The sequence below is a fragment of the Theropithecus gelada genome, chromosome 2, assembly GCF_003255815.1.
Source record: "Theropithecus gelada isolate Dixy chromosome 2, Tgel_1.0, whole genome shotgun sequence".
Taxonomy (NCBI): Eukaryota; Metazoa; Chordata; class Mammalia; order Primates; family Cercopithecidae; genus Theropithecus; species Theropithecus gelada.
Genome location: NC_037669.1, coordinates 161,367,520 through 161,387,922, shown reverse-complemented (window position 1 = coordinate 161,387,922; position 20,403 = coordinate 161,367,520). Strand labels below are relative to the sequence as shown.

The 20,403-nt window shown below is 37.9% G+C and overlaps 1 protein-coding gene across 1 annotated transcript in view; it reads left to right on the top strand.

The window, feature by feature from the left end:
- COL6A6 (collagen type VI alpha 6 chain) overlaps positions 1–20,403 on the top strand; it is a 111,649-nt gene that overhangs the window by 25,504 nt on the left and 65,742 nt on the right. Inside the window, exons 10-19 of the mRNA XM_025376803.1 lie at positions 2,387–2,541; positions 4,969–5,061; positions 6,299–6,352; positions 7,805–7,876; positions 7,960–7,986; positions 8,323–8,367; positions 8,461–8,514; positions 9,562–9,624; positions 13,545–13,610; positions 14,919–14,972. Of these exons, the coding sequence (XP_025232588.1) occupies positions 2,387–2,541; positions 4,969–5,061; positions 6,299–6,352; positions 7,805–7,876; positions 7,960–7,986; positions 8,323–8,367; positions 8,461–8,514; positions 9,562–9,624; positions 13,545–13,610; positions 14,919–14,972 (683 nt within the window). The remainder of the gene's footprint in view (positions 1–2,386; positions 2,542–4,968; positions 5,062–6,298; positions 6,353–7,804; positions 7,877–7,959; positions 7,987–8,322; positions 8,368–8,460; positions 8,515–9,561; positions 9,625–13,544; positions 13,611–14,918; positions 14,973–20,403) is intronic.

The following is a 20,403-nucleotide window of genomic DNA, read 5'->3' as shown; positions in this document are numbered from 1 at the left end:
GACTCATTTATTGGATGAGTCTGAAAGAAGATTGGAGTCCCTTGATCCTAAGAAAAGCAGTTATAAATAATAGTTATGTACATATTTCTTGCAAGTCAACAATCCTATGGTTCTTATTTTATCATTTTACATTCTTAAAATTTTACATTTCCTGGATATTATAAGAAAAATCAGATGAGAGAAGGTTTTTTTTTTCTCTTATAAGTAGATCCATTAGCATGCTTCTCTTGATCACTAAACACCAATTGATGTACAAACATTTCATATCCCAGACCACTCTACAAGCTCTTTTCTCCCCCTCCTCATTCTCATTCTAGAAGAATGACCAACTGTCCTGGTTTGTTTGGAACAAGATGGGAACTTTCAGCACTAGAACCAGGAAAGTCCCAGGAAATGAGGACAAATTGGTGACCCTATTCTTCTTTGGTGGTGGTGGTTCTTTTCTTTCCTTTTTTCTTTTCTTTTCCTTTTCCTTTTTCTTTTCCTTTTTCTTTTCCTGTCTTGTCTTGTCTTGTCTTGTCTTTTCAACAGAGTCTGGCCTTGTTGCCCAGGTTGGAGTGCAGTGGCGCCATCTCAGCTCACTGCAACCTCCGCCTCCCAGGTTCAAGTGATTCTTGTGCATCAGCCTCCCAAGTAGCTGAGACTACAGGCACGTGCCACCACGCCCGGCTAATTTTGTGTATTTTTAGTAGAAATGGGGTTTCACTCTGTTAGCCAGGATGGTCTCTATCTCCTGACCTCATGATCTGCCCACCTCGGCCTCCCAAAGTGCTGGGATTACAGGCGTGAGCCACCACACTCAGACTCTTTCTTCCACTGCAGATAACCATTCTGTTTGCCTCTCTTGGAACTTGAACCTCTCCAATATGTCCCTGAAACTTCATTCTCTTGATTTCTCTCTTCATCTACTCATTTCATATAAAATCATATCATATAAACTTATTTAAGAAGGTGTTCTTGACTCTCAGCCAAGTCCTCGAACATTTATCTATTCTGATTCATTGGTTCCAATTCTCATCAAATAATTCTTTACCCATCAATAATAATGAGAAAAATGTTGCCAATGGAGTCAGGTTTACGTGAAGCTAAATGTATTTGATTTTAAGACTGTCCTTTATTCCAAGATTCTATCTTTAGCACATTTTTATTGTCAAAATATCCTTTGAATGTAAGCTATGGATTTAGGCTATCTGGGTGAAAAACCTAAAAATACCACTTACAGGGCGTCATTTAACCTCTCCAAGCCTGTTTGCTTGTCTGTAAAATAGGACTATAATTATACATACCAATAGAGTTATATTTGAACCTTACAAATAAGATAATGCATGTGAAGCACTTAACCATTTTCCAGGCACACAGTTTCTATCAACAAATGATAGCACTGTTGTTGCTGAATTACCTCCTCCACCATGATGACTGCCACCATTATTTAATGTTCTTACCTAGCAAAATAAGTCATTGGCAACCCTATGTTGGTCCTTAACCAACAGTTTTCTTTGAAATAATTGTATTCATAAAACCCCAAAGCCTCCGAGCCACAACTCCTGGATGATTGTCTGTCATCTGTTCCTAATTGCCTGACAATAGGCCTGTTACTCTTTTACTACCTATGGTTCCAACTAGGTTATTGATGTTTTATCAGATCATACAGAACTGTGCTTTTCAAACTTTAATGTGTATACAAATCACCTGGGGATTTTGTTAAAATACAAATTCTGATTCAGTAAGTGTGGGGTGGGGCCTGAGATTCTGTATTTCTGATGAGCCCCCAGGTGATGCCAGTGCTGCTGCTTCAAGGATCCCCCACTGAATGGCAAAAATGTACAACATGTATTTTCTATTTTTGAGACAGGGTTTTGCTCTGTAGCCCAGGTAGGGCTGCCGGGGCACAATCACAGCTCACTGCAGGCTCAACCTCCCAGGCTTGAGCTATCCTCCCACCTCAGCCTCCCATGTAGCTGGGACCACAGGCATGTGCCACCATGCCCAGCTAATTTTGTAAAATTTTGTAAATTTTTTGTAGAGGTGGAGTTTTGCCATGTTGCCCAGGCTGGACTTTCTTGGTATGTGAATTTCTCTGTACTTTAGCACGCTCTATAGATCTTTGAGGACTGTCTCCTTCAAATCAGGGAACTGGAAGTTCTGTTACAATTTTCACTATCTCTAATTTAATTAGTTTTGGAAAACACAATTCCTTTTGTGTTCTTATTATAGTCTTGTCACTTGTCAAGTTTACATCACGTGTTTGGGGGAAAGACCTCAAAATAAAGTAAACCGACTGTTCCTCTTGCAACTGTTTGCTGAGAATGACAATTTAAATATGCTTGCAAAAAAATAAAGTAACCAAACCCACCTCACCTGGAACATTGTAAACTGTGTTGGATAGGCCTGAATGCTCTCATAACTGTTGCTCTGGATGGACCTGCTGATTCAAGTGACCTGGCTGATCTTCCCTATATTGAATTTGGGAAAGGATTTGAGTACAGGACGCAGCTCTCTATTGGCATGAGAGATCTTGGGAGCCGTCTGTCAAAGCAGCTGGTAAGTTACTCTGAAAAGGCTGGTAAGCTTAAATTTTCAATTATTTTGTATGTAGGTTTAATACTTATGCTTAAGAATTTGAACTTATTCTGTTTATTTGGGAGTGAAGAAAGGTTTTTATGAATTAGTGAACAGCGTAAGAGGGTTTATCTGGAAGAAATGTAATACAGTAAAGAGATGTCAAAGCATGTTTAATGTATATGCTTGGCAAAAATAGGAGGAGGAGGAAACGGGGAAAAAGAAGAAAATTTAAATAGTACCCACAATCATGTCCAAATTATAGCCAAAGAACATAAGTGACAAAAAGAATCTGAGATGCGAGCATGAATCGGCTGTACCTCCACCAGCCAGTTTTCATACCCTTTGCAGATCCTAGGCATAACAGCTTTCTGCACTGAGTGTAATTCTAGTATTTAAGTTGTGTATTTTTCCTGGGACAAGACCTATAAATGAAAGCAAATTACATTTGAGTTCAACTAGAGAAAGCGTAATCTGCTCTAAAGCTGGAGGAAAAGCCTAGTGACAGTAAACCTCACATGTACTTTATGAGCAATTGAAAGATTAAGGGTTGTGACTCCTTGAGATTTCTACCTTATATTCTGTTTGTTTGTTTGAGACAGTCTCGCTCTATAGCCCAGGATGAAGTGCAGTGGTGTGATCTTAGCTCACCGCATCTCTGCCTCCCAGATTCAAGCAATTCTCCCTGCCTCAGCCTCCCGAGTAGCTGGGATTACCAGCGCCCGCCACCATGCCTGGCTCATTTTTGTATATTTAATAGAAACGGAGTTTTGCCATGTTGACCAGGCTGGTCTCAAACTCCTGACCTCACCTTATGTTCTATTTTTAAACCTGATGCCTCTATAAGATGCATCTCAATCGTATTTCTTTCAAAAACATACGAGAATTCAAACTCGAGTGGTAAAGCGTCAGCAAACTCTGTGTGGCTCTACTTTTACTTTAATGAATTGCTAGTAATTTTGTAATTTGCTTATAACTTACAGAATCTTTAATCGATATATGAGAACACTTTCCAAGGAAGTGCTAGCTCCTGCTATTTTCCACCTATAAAATTTATATACATATAGGTATTTAAGCAACTTGTTCAGTGTTGTAATTATGTAAAAATAATTACATAAAGAATATGAAAGTTTCGTTGGAATTCCTTTCTACATGGAAAGACAGTGTTTTTACAAAATGTATTTTTTTTTTTCCTGTCGACTACTCTGTGAAATCTCTTTGGTAATTCATAGAGGAAGGAAATTATTCTTTAAACAAACCTGTCAGTTTTTGTATATCATATAAATGGAACACTCTACAAGAAAAACTTAATCATAGGTCAGTTTTAATAGTAATAGATTTGATGCTGTAGAATTTTGGTGATCCAAAGAAAATTGATGTTATCTAATATAAAATGTTATCTAATATAAAATCATAGTATCCATTTTGTTATTGTTTGCTTTCACACATTTCCAGTTTGATTGCTTTTTCTGAAATTGTCAGGAAAAATAATTTCATAATGTCAGAAAAGGAACATTATATAGTAGGAAACAATCAAAGGGAGAAAATTGCTAAATGGCTATAACAAAAGATTTTCATTTTTCATTTCACTAGAGATTTATTGGGAAACTTCACAATACAAAGATTGGTTCTACCCCATTAAGTGAAGTATAACATTTATTTGAAAATAGAATTTTTCTAAAAGTAAATCTGGTGAGTTAATTGTAAAAATGTAAAAGCAATATATCAGCTATTCAGGGGATGACTAGGTAAGTCCAGGATGACATTTATTCATGTTTTAAAATACATAATATGGATTTTTTGACCAGAGTATAAAGAGGAATATTCTCCTGTGCCCCCATCCCCTACAGCAAGTGCTTCCAAAATGTTGCACATGCAATTTGTGTTTTGGAAATCCTATCAAAATTGTTTTGGAAGAGTTTACCATTGGATTTAGTTCCAAGAAATGTTACACTGGGCACTGTCTAAATTGTCTAGCATACCAACATTTCACAAGATGAGGAAAATAGCATGCATTCATTTTATTGAACAAAATATTTGGGGCAGAATTATGTAGGGAAATTAACAACATCATGGTCAGTGCTAGGGTGAGGTAGGGCAGGGACAGACAGCCACATCAGTTGGCATGCAGTCAGTTTGCCACAGCTAAACTGACACCAATTTGAAAACACAGGAACATTTTTGAGTTGATTTGGAATACCTCAAATGGTGGAGAGTGCAGATGATAGGAGGAAAGATGGAAGCAAAAAAAAAAAAAAAGTTTCATGCATTCTTTCTAAAGCACAGTCATTTGAATGGTGACCAGGCTTCTGCAACTGTGGTAGAAGTCTGGATCACATGGTTGAACTTGCATATGAGATTTGGGAAGCAATATCACCAAATGTAATATATTTCTTACCCTCTCCCAAGGTCAACGTTGCTGAAAGAACATGCTGCTGTTTGTTCTGCAAGTGCGTTGGAGGAGATGGCACAATGGGAGATCCTGGACCACCAGGGAAAAGGGTGATTTTAGTTCAGATTTATGGGTTACTTTGAGCTGTAGAATGTCCTTCAGACATGGGTTTAAGTAGAAATAAGGGGTGATTTTTAACTTCTAAATAGAGCCTCTTATATAAGAGTTTATTATACTTCCTTTTTATGTGTTAAGTTAGTCATGGATTTTCCTTGGCATTCTAAATTGGAGTCTTTTTAAAAAGTTTTTGTGGAAGACTCAGGAGAAACAACTGTCAAGATCCTTGATTATCCAGTATTCTAGTACTGATGACAATGATGCAGGAAAATCAGCTGTAATCCCTCATGTTGAATAATGAAAGCCTCCTCCATGTGAATAACCCATTTCAGCATTCGTTTCTAATGATGGCAGAGTTATTAAAATCAAACAGAAGATACTTTGTGTACTTTGCTGGAAACCAGGCTAGATCAGATCACTCTCTTATAGCAGAAGATGTTAAGATGTCTCATTCAGCTTAAATCAGGTCAAAATGTTATCACAGATACATAAACAAAAACAGGCTCATTATTTAAAAACAGAAACCAACAATGATGATTCATATATTTCCTAACCAGAAAAAGTATATGTACCCTTATGTAAAAATATTATTTTGAACTTTAAGAAATGTTTAAATACATATAAACATTATGGATATGTTATAATGATTTCAATACAGTTTGTTTATATGTGTTTGATTGTTGAGTAATTTATGGATAGCACTCTAACTCCCAAATCACCAGGGCTATGTGTCTGAATATGTCTCTGAAAGTTTTTGGACTAATTATTTCCTGAATGTTTCAGCTTCATGTAGAGAGTGATAGATTTTTAAAAAAATAAGTCTCAGAATGGAAAGAAAGGTGTGTGGTCTATTTTTCTATGTGTAGCATAAATCCTAAAAGATTTTTTGATAAAGGGAGAATAATTCTAGTTTACCAGTGGCAAATATAGCTGTGTTGACTTGAATGTTTGTTTAGAAAGAAGCTCTGGAACAATATATAAACCCAGAGTTACAATATTATGATTGTCACACACTCACACACCCTCTTGGGTTAACTGGATACTTGTCTCAAAATTCCATGTCTTTCTATGTGTGTAAATGTAACCTACACTGGGAAGCAGGGACTTTCCCCCCCACGCCCAAACCCTTACTACTGCACATGAAGTAAAACTGTAAAGTTGAATTTGGTTTGGTTACCTCTGATTTTTGGTTCATAGATGCAAATGTTTTCTTCCTTTTCTTATTTCCAGGGACCTCCAGGTTTTAAAGGCAGTGAAGGTTACCTGGGAGAGGAGGGAATTGCTGTAAGTCAAGGCTCTTTTTACCTCCATTTATCCCTAAAAACATATCTACGATATGAACTTCCTTGAGTCAATTCTGAATTGGGGAAGCAAGAAAGGTGAGATTCTAAGGATTCGTGTACAGAATCTGGGATCTTCTTTTGTTCTCATTGTGCTTTGCTTCTGGTGGTCATTAGTGGCTTATTGACCTATTGTCTCTTCTTTGACTACCCACCAACATTGCACAATGAATTCAATGCAGAAGTTACCTTCGTCACTAGGGGAGTTGAATCACTGCTATATCCCCCATTCTGGAGCATTCTGCAAAGGAAACCAACTCACCACATTGCTTATCAAGGACTTCACTCTTTCTTGGATTCACTCATCCTTCCATTCTCCCATCAATCCATCCAAACATTTGTTTACCAATTATATATTAAACATCTTACCATTTACTACATTGTTTATCAAAGACCTCACACTTTAACATACTCATTCATTCACTGGTTCATTCAACAAATATATGTTATGTATATGTGTGCCTGGCACATGATCAAATACTTAACATATATTTGTAGGCTTCAGAAATGAGAAAAATAAATAAAAGGAAAAATATGGTTTCTACCTCCAGGAAACTTTCAAACTAGTAGAAATGCAAATAAGACAACAGTGATTCTGGTTGTTATACACAAGGGCTAGACTAGAAATATAGAGACATGCAAAGGAGTGTGGCAGAACAACTCAGTTACCTAACAGCCTTGGCTACAGTTGGAGCTTGAGAGGGGAAGGCTGCAAACAAGGAGAAGTACCTGGGCAGACATTTGAAGGATGAGTAGGAATTTCTACAGGCGAAGTTTGGGGGAACAGTGTGTTCAAGGGCATGTGTCTGAGAGAAGATCATGTTCATAAGATGGCACATGGTCAACATGGATGGAACCCAGGCCAGTGCAGGAGGAAGATATATGTGGAAGGTAAAATTCAGGTTATTGTGAGTCTTGAATCCCCTGCTGAAGATTTGGATTGTGTCTTCTAGTTGATGGGCAGTCACTGAATGGTGGGAAGCACAGGGGTCAAAATTGTGGGAGTGTTTGGAAAGCATGCTCAAGCAACATTGCAGATGATGATAAGGTGAAGATTATAGGTAAGTCTTGCAGTCATAGGTGCAAGACACGTCTTAATTTGTGCTTGGGACAGTATGACTAGATATGTTAAGAAGGTCGGAAGGACGTAACTTGGTGACCACTTGGTGAGAGAGAAGCCTCACAGAGGCAATATGCAAGTGGGATCCAAAGCAAATGGCTATCTGTCATCAGTGTATCTCTGATTTATTTCCACTCTTAGTTTTTATAAGCAAAACTCTGGATTGTGAACCATGAGCATTCACACTTTTTCTGGTAACAACAAACTTGGCAAGTTTTCAGGACAGATTCCAGATTACAATAGAAAAAGCTCATTTGGATATGTGCCCTTTCTCAGGGAGAAAGAGGAGCCCCTGGACCAGTGGGAGAGCAAGGTACTAAGGGATGCTATGGCACCAAAGGTCCTAAGGTAAGGATTGCATTAGAGTATGGAGTTTTCTCAACATTAATTCCATTTTCCTACACTAACTATTACTGCCTTTTTATTTTCAGGGAAACAGGGGACTAAATGGACAGGAGGTATGGTACCAGGCACATCCATTTACCTACCTATATGTTATCTAGAAATATTTTTATTTTTGAGATTAAATTGATCAGTAAGTTATACAAATAAAGTTGTCATTGACTTTCCTTTTTTATTGCCAGCCATTTCATTTTGTTTCTTCCTCTCTTTCAGTACAGGCAATATATATTATTTGTTGGTAGTTTCTATTACTGAGTAACCTTTAATACTACCTAGGCCCAGCCTAACGAAGAGGCTGTGTGTGAAACACAAAGATAGAGTTTTTGTTTGGCATCTGACTTCTTTCCACATGCATGTGATGTACGCTGTTCTAATCATATCTGTCTTTTCAGGGAGAAGATGGGGAAAGTGGAATTGATGGACTAAACGGAGAACAGGTAGAGCCTTCTTGTACCATAGAGACCCTTCTGAGCTATTTACCGTTATGAAAATGAGAATTCTATTAATAGCTTTCCCTTCTTGTTTTTTAGGGTGATTATGGTCTTCCTGGAAGAAAAGGAGAAAAGGGTGATGAGGGATCCCAGGTACGGATTTAAAAAGGAAGAACATGAAAATTGTACTGGGGATTAAGGGTGTGATTAACAGAGTAGAATAACTACCCTGGGTGTATCAGTCAGCTATTGCTACAAAACTGTTTTGTGACAGTCATAAAACCTCAATTGCATACAACGATGAACATTTATTTCCTATGTTTCTGAGAGGTTCAACTGATTGAGGCTGGACATGGCTCATGTCTGTAAGGTGGCCGGGGGCTTTACTCCATATGTCACTTGCCATCCTGGGACCAGGAGCTAGCCTAACCATGCTAGCCATGACCCATGACCTTTTTATGCCCATAGCAAAAGCACAAGAAAGCAAGTGGAAACACTAGAACTCGCAGGCCTTCTTTAGACCTAGGCTCAGAACTCTCTCCACACTTGCATCTCTCTCTGTTGGCCAAATCAATGCATATTGCCAAACTCAGAGGAAGGGAATCTTGCCCACCAAAGTTGGAAGTCACTGTAGAGTTACATGGCAAAGGACACAGGAATAGGGAGAGGTGAAGAACTGGGGCCATCAATGACAAGCAGCTACCATAGTAAAAATAGAAGTGGGGTGTTGACAAGGGTCAGTGGTGCCAGGCAGCACATTGAAGAGTGAATGTCACTCATTCCCACCTAGAATGAATACCAACAGCAGCCATATTTTCATCCTCTACTTTGTCTTTAGAGTGTGAACAATTGAGTCAGAAACAACCGTCTTGGGCAAAGTGCATATTCTTTCTGAATCTCAGTTGCCTTATAAAAGAAAGATAATAAGAAATACCTGGTTCATAGAATATTTGTAAAAAACAACAAGATGACAAATATGTCTGGAACACAGACTTCACCACTGTGGCAAATAATTGAGTTCACTATTAAATTATATGGTGCTTGAAACTAATTTTTTCGGTTGTTCATCTTTCCAACTTAAAAATAGCCTTGGTAGAAAAATGTTTAATTATTCACAAAAGGGAGAAGAAAAGCTCTTGTTTTTATTAATTTTATTAAAACTTCTTGTCTTGTTGTTCTTCTGATTTGTATTAACTTTAGGGAAGCCCAGGGAAGAGAGGGATTCCTGGTGACCATGGAGCAAAGGGCCTGCGAGGGGATCCCGTAAGTGCCTGGGCTGCATGGGCTGCAACTGGAGTTAGGGCTTGATTCCCATCAGTGCTTCTTATAGGGAGTCTCGATTTCAAGGTACTACAGTAGTAACCCTGAGTTTAAAACACCACAGGCGTGATTGTAAAATTTTAAATTCAGGTACCTGTGCTAGATCCTCTTCATATACTGAATGAGTGTGAGCAGTGAAAAGCCCTTGCGTGTCTTTTGCAAATGCAGTTTTGTAAATACATACTCAGAGTTGTTCTTGTGCTTCAAAACAATGAAGAAATTCTGGTCCACTTTGTTATCTTCCAAGCACCTCAAAATACAGAATGAGAGAAACAAAGCCATCTCTTTTTTTTCTACTCTTGTGTTAGTCTGTTCTCATATTGCTAATAAAGACATACCTAAGTCTGGGTAATGTATAAAGGTAGGAGGTTTAACTGACTCATAGTTCCACATGGCTGGGGGGCCCTCACAATCATGAAGAAAGAGCAAAGGGACATCTTGTATGGAGGCAGCAAGAGAGCTTGTGCAGGGGAACTTCCATTTATAAAACCATCAGATCTCCTGAGACTTACTACCACAAGAACAGTATGGGGGAACCACCCCCATGATTCAATTATTTCCACCTGGTGCCACCCTTGACATGTGGGGATTACTACAATTCAAGATGAGATTTGGGAGGAGACACAGCCAAACCACTATCAGTTCTCCGAGAGTTTTTTCAATCAAGAATATCAGCCCCATTTCCTGTAACCTAAGCTGAGTAGGCAAAACTTATGAAATAAAGGCACTGCTCTTGCAGGGGCACAACCCAGTTGAGTAGGCATGACCCATGTTAAAGAAAAAAAAAAAGGACACAAGCCAATATGTAGGGAATATGCCAAGTCCAATAGAACATCAGTACTATAGGATTTTCATCACCATACCCACACTTAAGTAAGTCTCCAAAACCTTAATGAATTAAGACTTAGCTTTGTTTTTAAATGTTTATTGAACTGTAACATACATCAGAAAAGTCCCTGAATTATAAATACATGGCTTAATGAATGTAAATACACCTGTGTAGTCACCACCAGGTAAAGAAATAGAACATTATCAGCATCGCAGAAGCCCCCCTCATGCCCACTGCAGCCACTACTCCCCTTCCCCAAGGTAATCACTATCCTCTCACTATCAATCAGTTTTACGTGTTCTAGAACTTGATATAAATAGAATCATATAAGTGTCTGCTCTTTTTTTTTTCTGGCTTCTTTTGCTTTACGCTTGTAAGATGAATTGATGTTGTGTATAATAATAGTTCATTCAATCTCATGGCTGCATTGCATAGTATTTCATTGTGTGAGTATGCCATGATTTATTACTTATACTAATGATACGTGGGTTGTTCCCAGTTTTTGCTTTTATAAATAGTGCTGCTATGAATATTTTTATATATGTCTTTTGATGCACTTTTGTACGTATTTATATTGGGTCTATATTTTAAGAGTAGAATTTTTGGATTATAATGTGTATGGCCATATTCAGATTGTCTTTACAGTCAAATGGTTTTCAAAAGTTTGTACTCATTTATACTCCCACTAGCAATGTATGAGAACAGTGTACTACACACTCATCAGAATGGTTACAATTTATAAAAAACAATACCAAGTGATGATAAGGATTTGGGACACCTGGGAATCTCATGAAATTCTTTTTTAATATATCCTCTTGTATACAATGGGTTGATCAGAGAAGGAATTCGATGCGATATATATGAACATGTAATGTTAGACAACTGTATTTAAAAAACAGAGGAATTCACGCATGAAGAAAACATTGTTGACTAAGTGACAACTTCTGATAAAAGTGTCCTGAGAATTTTCAAACTTCAAAGAATATTTAGAACCAAAGAACTACCCACATATAAGCATAACTTAGAAATATTCGTTCAAATACAAAGACATTTCAGTCATTCATATATGATGACCAAAAATTCATTTGGGGTATGGCTATATAACTTCCACTGATTTTGATCAGAATTTCTCCTAAATTGTCTGCTAAAGATAGTGTGATTATGTAGCATATTTAAAAGAATCTGAATAACATAAAGAGTTTTAATTTTAAAAGAAATGTTCTGTGACTTCCAACTGTAAAACAACTCTATGCTTATTTACATGTGGCTTCAGTGTGTTGCTATTTCAGGAAAAATTTCAGATAAATAAATAGAACGTGATCAGTTTATTCTTAGGAAAACATGCAAATGGCACAAATTTTTGAAACCCTAAGCTTATTTAGATAGGCTTTATGATCACATGGAAGCGCATTTGGCTGTTCAGAATTTCCCATCTTGACGAACTGTTTGGAATTTCACACACTGGCTGGGAGTGTTTTTTCAATCTCAAGAAATATTGGGGGTAAACAGCTAAATCATTTTGACAACATATTATTATAAGCCCGTGTTTAATTGTAAATTTGTGGAAGATAATGCTTTTTTGCCCAGTTGTATACATGTAGAAAGACTAAATCGATTCATACTCACATTGACCAACTGTCTATATGCAATTTGGGTTATTCTATTCTGTAAAATGTGCTGGTATACAATTCTTTTTATGTTACCTCTTCAAGTAGTTTAGAATTGAACTACAATAAGGGGCTTTTATGTCCAGTGGAATAAAATTCTGGACTTTACATGACCTCCCTTTTCCTTCCTTGCTTTTTCCACCAAAATACAATTTTCTGATATTGTAATTGAGGTATACCCTGCTTGGAGAATGCATGCAAATGGCACAGATTTTTGAAAATATATTTAAGAGACAAATATTTAAACTTAAGGGAGAAAAAGAAGATGCAGAAAATGATATTTGACTTTGGTAGGTGGAGGAAAGAAGCAATTTTTCACCTACGTTTTAGTAATATCAGTGTTATAAAGTAAATTCCAAACCCTTCTTTTTTACCCCATTAACTTATAAGCTCTGTAAGTACAAAACCACTTGTTTAAAAAGCTTACTAAGCATCTGGAACAATGATATGTTCCTGCTGGTGACCGCAAAGTACTTGTTGATTGATGAAGGAAATCTGAGCCGCTGTCAGCCCGGCAGCCCCATAGCTGGCACTCAGCAGGACTGGATAATTGTTGTCCTCTCTCAGTTTATTGGAGCATTGACTGAATTGACCAGATCAGTTGATTTTCTCAGCATCATGGAGACATAGCTCTGTTTGTGGTTCATACGACTCAAGCAAGAAAGACTTTGGTTTGGCCTGCTAAAGAGAATATCCCACAATGTATGCTTGTTTTCAGTGAGTTCCTGGGAAATATTTGCATGAATAGTGGGAAAAATTCCAAATTTCAGGATTTTTTGAAAACCAGAAAAGTAGGAGTGAACATATGAGGGTAGCATATGGGAGTGCCCAGGTGTCCAGGAAGAGAAAGAGGGAGCCGGTGGCAGGTGGAATTCTCAGTGTCACTCAGAGTGCTTATTACATTATCAGGGTGGAACCTATTACAAATGTTTGTCTTTTCCCAAGGGTATGGTAGAATAAAATCTACCAACTTACCAACTCTCAAGTGTAACTTTGCCTGGCCTCCAAGAAAAAAGAGGAAAAGTTAAGAGAAGGGGTGGCAGTAACAAGAGGGGGTTCCTCCAGACCCAGGGTAAGAGTTGCCATGCACAAGAGTCACATCACCCTGGCTTGCCTTGGCTGTGCCTTCTATGGAGAGCTCTTTCTCCCCCTACATACACTTTAGGTCTCCATTCTGTCTCTGATAACGTCAAACACAGGAGAAAAAGAAAATACTTGTAAGCCATCTGTAATTTTAACCTATTTCTGCTTTCAAATGGCTTAGACTTGTCAACTTCTCGAGAGATAGCTAAATGTTATATGTAAGTTATATTTTTAAGGAGAAATGTTCAAATATATTAATTTTTCTCTTTATTTTCTATTTTTAGGGGACTCCTGGAGTTGATAATAGCATAGAAGGACCCACAGGCTTGAAAGGAGAACGTGGAAGAGAAGTAATTATGTGGGCTTGTAAAATGATGATGCAACAACTGTGGGGCTCAAGTTCTTAGTGGTAGAATATGAAATGCTTAACAAAAAAATTGTAATCAAAGTGGATATACTTGGTACAGAAGAACTATTATTAGGAGCAAAATGATCTTTTCTCCTGCCTATGTACTATGGGATTTGAGAAACATTCTTGTCTTCCTCCTCTAAATTTGGGGTGACTTGATTCACCAAGACATATCCTCAAGGTCTTCATTCTTGAATATAAACATTGGAACTCTAACTTAAAATGTAGGGCTAGCTGATAGAAACAACTGTGCTAGCAAAAGAGTTGTTAGCCTTTCCAGTATCTGGAGGTAACATACCCTAAAAACACATATTAGTAGTACATGATAAAAAGAACAAGATCTGGTAGATAGGTGTGGTCCACACAATCAAGAAAAGTTCTTGGGATTAATCTCATAAGTCACAATGTGTTCATCAAAACCTGTTTTCAGTATTTAAAAATAGTTATCTAAAAAATATGTGTCACTGGATTTTTTTGGATGGCATTCCCTTGACTGTACCTACGGAAGAAGTATGATATATAGTGGAAAGAACTGTGGAGACAGCCCTAGGTCCTATCTCATGCTCCATAACTTACCAGCTCTGGGTCTTGGGCTACTTTCTGTAAACCCCAATTTTCTCATCTGCAAAATAGGGTGAATAGCCTACTTTAGAAGGTCATGATGGGAATTAATGATATTTAATTTAATGACATTAAAACCTTCAGTAAATATTGTCTGCCATTATTAGTAAGTGGTAAATGTAAGTCTCATAGGAGACTCATAAATTATTGCATACTTTTGTGTCTAGTGATCCTCTCTAGTGATCGTACAAGTCTTTGTATTATGAGACTTTATTTACAGTAAGGTAATAATCCGTTTGATTAGCCACACAGATCAAGCGATTCAAAAGTAGAAATCCAAACCAGTAGTACCTGACACATAGTATGCTTAAGTTATCCACACCGTGGCAACGTAGTAGGGATAGTTCGAATTATCTGAGACATGTACCCCAAATACAACTTAGACGGTAGTGATGAATGATGAACAGATGAAGCCATGTCATATAGCTTTTTTCTCCTGCAATTCCTCATGACTCACATGGAAATGTGACTTATTTTCAGTAGAGTTCATGCCATTTTCCAAAGGAAAGGTAACTTTCTCATTGGTATGTAAACCTATCTCTCCTCCCTGGAGTAAAAATTGGTGTTAAAGATGAACTCTGTCAATGCTGCATAATTACCATCACACATCTATCTGTTCCTTTGACAGGGTAGAAGAGGCTGGCCAGGCCCCCCCGGGACACCAGGCTCCAGAAGAAGGACAGTAAGAGCCCTTCTAGACAAGGAAACCCACTGTACTGGTGGCTTATTTTGTGGTGAAAATGGCTGACTTGGGGGAGTGGGTGGGATGGTTCTGCTGGAGCTCACTATCTTGGGGAAACTAACTTAGGGCATCTGGCGGACTAGGGCTGGCAAAGGACTTGGGAAAGCCCTGGAAGCTGAGGTAGGAAAGTGCTGACTACAGAAGAGTTCACCAGTCAGGAGAGAGAGCTAGGCAAAGAAAACCAAAAAAGCCTCCAACTAGGGGAAAAGTGGTCAAAGTGTGGCCTACTAGCTAGGTTGAGATCACCTGTGATAGCGTTTTAAATCCAAATTATTCTACTCTTTTTCTGCCAAACTATATGACTATTAAGAAAAGTAAGAATGGAGATAATTAAAAAGTCAAGAAACAATAGATGCTGGTGAGAATGTGGAGAAATAGGAATGCTTTTACACTGTTGGTGGGAATGTAAATTAGCTCAACCATTGTGGAAGACAGTATGACAATTCCTCAAGGATCTAGAACCAGAAATACCATTTTACCCAGCAATCCCATTACTAGGCTATACTAAAAGGAATATAAATCATTCTACTATAAAAACACATGCACACATGTTTATTGCAGCACTATTTACAATAGCAAAGACATGGAACCGACCCAAATGCCCATCAATGATAGACTGGATAAAGAAAATGTGGTACATATACACCATGGAATACTATGCAGCCATAAAAAGGAATGAGATCATGTCCTTTGCAGGGACATGGATGAAGCTGGAGCCATCATCCTCAGGAAACTAACACAGGAACAGAAAACCAAACACTGCATGTTCTCACTCATAAGTGGGAGTTGAACACTGAGAACACATGGACACAGGGAGGGGAACAACACGCACCTGGGCCAGTTGGGGGTTAGGGGGGCCGGGGAGTGAGAGCATTAGGATAAATAGCTAATGCTTGCAGGGAATAAAACCTAGATGAACAGTTGATAGGTGCAGCAAACATGGCACACATACACTTATGTAACCTACACATTCTGCACTTGCATCCCAGAACTTAAAAGAAAAAGAAAAAAAAAAAGAAAGAAAAGAAGTCAGTCCTGGTATAGGCATATCTGAGACTGAAATTCGGTCACTTGCTTGTTGGGGGTGCAGTTTTGGTTTGTTCTTTATTTATTTTGTCATTTTTTTCATTAAGTACTTTAAAAATTTTCTGCATTTGTGCAGAAAAGCACAGAGATGATAAAAGAAAATATTCAATAAGAAGAGATAATTTTAATAAAATATACTTAGATGCCTACATCAACTTCTAAATTAGGCTTTCTCATTTCATTTTGCTAGGTTTTCTTTCCATTCTTTATGTAGTTATCCAGCTTTCAATTTCCCTCACCCCCTCCCAAATACGAAATGCTTTAAAATTAAGCACAAGTAGAAACTACTTTAGTATATTGCATTTATTACACATCGTCTTTTCTGAGCAGAAGTTTGTAGAACCAGCTATTATACTCCATCAAAAAATATTGGTTTATCTTGGAGCATACCCGTGTTCTTTGCAAGGCAGAGAAAATGAAAAGAAAAGAGATTACATTTAAAATATGCAGAATTTGATTGCTGGAAAAGTGCTTTACTAATGCAGTTTCAATGCATATAAAGAAATGCATTTGCTATTCATTTCACTTTCTAAAAGGGTGTAGACAGCTTATATACCCCTGGAAAATATTTTCAACTTAAAGAATATCATCCAGGAAATCCTGGCATGTAAGGATGTACTTTCACTGTTTTATAGCCTCCGGGGGCTAATGCAATATTGCTATGTATTATTTAAACCACACCACTCCCATGAAATATGACCCTCATCTTGGGTTATAGATTCACACATGTCATTCAGGAGTAAAAGTGGGACTTCCAGTTGAAATGGCAGAATAAAGATGTTTTCATACTATTCCTCTTATGTGCATCTCACCAAAAACAACAAAAGAAATTAAAAATGGTGAAACAAAGAATAACCACAGCTTCAAGCTGCAAATAATGACAAATACCAGCCAACTGTTTTTAAATCTCAACCCTAATGAGTAAGGATTTAGAAAACTGAACATCAAGTGTGACCTCATGCAGGAATGAGATTTCTTCAAAACTGACTGCTGTAGTCCTGAAGAAACTGGTGAACAAAATCCAGGGACATGGTAGATTTTGAGTGAAGCAGGGAATATACACATAGGACCACAGTTCAACAGCAGAGGCAAAATGAGAAATTGGAAAATATTCTACTTTTATTATGTACAACTAGCAACCAAGGCCACGGAGGCAAACGATGAGGAGAGAGGCAACAGTGTCTGTCACAACACAGAGAAACTATGACTTAAGGGGCTTCATGTGAGTGCCATGAATCCCTTAAACATCAATAGAAGGAAGGTGTAGCTCTAAGGTAAAAGAAATCATTCGTTTGATGAGAAAGTGTTTGAGGCAACATATCTGTGTGAAAGCTACCAGCCCTGTTCCAGCCACACATCCCCATAATTTCTTCAATAAACAAGTGGTCCTATTCAAAGATGGTGAATGGTCAGGAACATTAATAATCTTTATTAATTAGATGATTAATCAGAACATAAAGCTGCAAGAGAAAGGAAACCATGGGCAAAGGGCAGATGAAGCCTCATTAGAAGAGGAATTATTCAAGGAAAAATTTGAATTCCGGCAAATAGTTCTTTAGAGTCTCAAAGAAGTGAAGATAACATTATTGCTCTTAAAGTTTGAAGCACAGACAAGACAATAGAAAGTGAAGAAAGCAAGTTGGCAGTGCTTGAGGAGCAATGGAAGGGAAACAATAGAGATGTAAGATATGTTAACACCTGACATTTCTATTCTTTGTTTTTTCTTCTATTCAAGTAAAATTAGATGTAATATTTTAATTTTAAAATAGTTTAATGTCTCTCTTTAATGAAACACTATTTAGAATTTCATCTGTATGAATGAGTATAGAAGATGTCAGGAATCATAATTAACATAGTATTTCTAGATGGAGGAGTTGGGTGATTTAAATTTTTTCTCTATATTCTTTGTATTCAAATATTTTTTAAATCAGCATATATCATTCTCATAACAGTAAAGTCATTCTTTGAGAAAGTAGAAAAATCTAATGTTCACTGCAGAACTCTAAAATGAATGTTACAATGAGCATGGAGGACTTATCAGTGCACTTAAGTTCTGCTAAGCTGGTAAGTGATTGGAGGATGGCCAGTGGTAGGAGTGGCATTCTGGGAAATAAACAGCAAATCTGACCTTTACTCATTTGAACACCTACAATCCACCAGCAACACTACTAAATACTAGAAATAAACTCAACTACAAGCTTAACTAAGACCATGTTTCCTGTCAAGGAACTTAGAATCATGTTATAGAGTGTGGTTCCTCAGCCTCAGCACTATTGGCATTTGGGTTAAACAATTCTCTGCTATAGGGGGCTGTCTTGTGCATTGTAGAAGATGCATGTTATGTATTATGTTATGATGATGTTAACATCATCCCTGGCCTCTGCCCACTAGCTGCCAGTAACACCCCTGACCTGTAACAATGAAAAATGTCTGCAGATATTGCTAAGTGTTTTCTGGGGAAAGGGAGGGTGCTAAATCCCCCGCTTCCTGTTGAGAATCACATTGTAGGAGGGGATGGACCTGTAGAGTTAATAAGCTGTTACCAGTGCTATGCTAGCAGACTATAATGAATTGGGGAGAAAGGCAGGAAGGAGGGACAAGAAGGAAGAATCTGGGTTAGAATGTGGTAATTCTGTGAGGAAGATGAGGAAGAAAGTGGGGGCCGTCTCTTTCTGAGCCAAACCTGAGAATTAAAACAGATTCTTGTGCCGAGGATAATGAGAAGCAACTGTAGCCTGAAATTAATGCATATCTTTCATTCCTGGTTAGTCTAGAGGGCTGTTAGTTATGACTTGCCCTTTTCATCCCTCTGGGCACTAGTTTAGAGGATCCTGAAGTGGTGTTGGACAATTGTTCATCATTGTAAATGCTTACCATTAAGACTCAGTATTAATGTGATGTTTTATCATTCAGAATGTCCTGCTTTTTACCTGATAATTCTCCGTCCCGATGGTTCTATATCCAGGAAATCGGGTCCTATAAACAACCAGAAAGCCAGGCTTTGGGGAACGAAGGACTGAGTACCCTGTTCTTGCCCATCTTCTTCTCAGGTCCCTTTGGGGAGATTTTCTCTCCTGATGTGCCCATTCACAGTCTATTTAAAGATAAGTCAGGTTGTCTAGATGTGTTATCAGACATCTGCAAGTCCTTGGGTAAACCATTAAGATATTTTGGAAAATCGTTTTTCTCATATAAAACACGTGAAATTTTTAGGCAAAATTGCAAAATCATCTTCCATATTTCCTTGTTTTCTGTCTCTCACAGCAACCCAATGTATCTCTCCCATGACTTTCATTTGGAGCTTAAATCCCAAGTAACCATTAACAAACGTGCTATGCGATCATTTCTGAAGATGTTTTCATTATTTGCGTGAATGGCGGATAAAGGTCTTTCCCATCCATTAGGCTTATAAACTAACTAGGGTCAGGAGTCAGATTTTGTTCACCACCACCCAGCCCAGTTCCTAGAAGGGAACAGGAACTCAATAAATATGTGTCACAATAATTTATTTTCAGCAAGGCCTTTTAAAATCAAACCTTAAAGACACAAGGGGAAAAAAATGTTTCTTGATGATGTTTGAAACATTGTGACAGCAAGCCAGAGGTAGATTTTTGAACATGGAGGTCTGTTCCACTTCCCTTAAACATGCGGAAAGCTCTTTATTTTGCTTGAATATAAAGTTCCATTCAGTTCCTCTTACCACAACCAGATGTATCCACCTGCAGCTGGGGTCTGACCATATACTTTTCCAACTCGAAAGACCCTAGTGGCTTCTGCTAAATGTTGTAGGAACCTTTCAGCCTAGTAACCCTGCTACTTCCCTTTCTTCTCACACTTTTGACACAGATGGCCTTACTGCTACTACCAAATATGCTTCCTGTTTTTCTGTCTACTTCATAGCTTAGGCTGTACCTCTTCTGGAAAGACCTGATACATTCTCTGCCTGTAGGACTGCTACCCATCCTCTGAAACACCCATCTCAAAAATCTCTGCTTCCAGGAAGCTTTTCCTGATTTGACCAACTGGATGTGATTGCTCTCTTTAAAACTTGTGTTTCTATCTTTTCCCCTTTTTTATGGCATTTGCAATACTTTGCCTTGTAAATATTTGTAATATGTATCTCCTCCTCCCAAACCCAAAGAATGAGGGTCCCCTGAGGTCAGGAATGTGTGTGTGTGTGTGTGATCTTTATGCTCCCATATTTCCCATCTAGTGTGTTTTGTGGGTAGTATATTTTTCAAATGAAAATATCTATTGCTATTTGTCAAATGGAAATATCTACTGA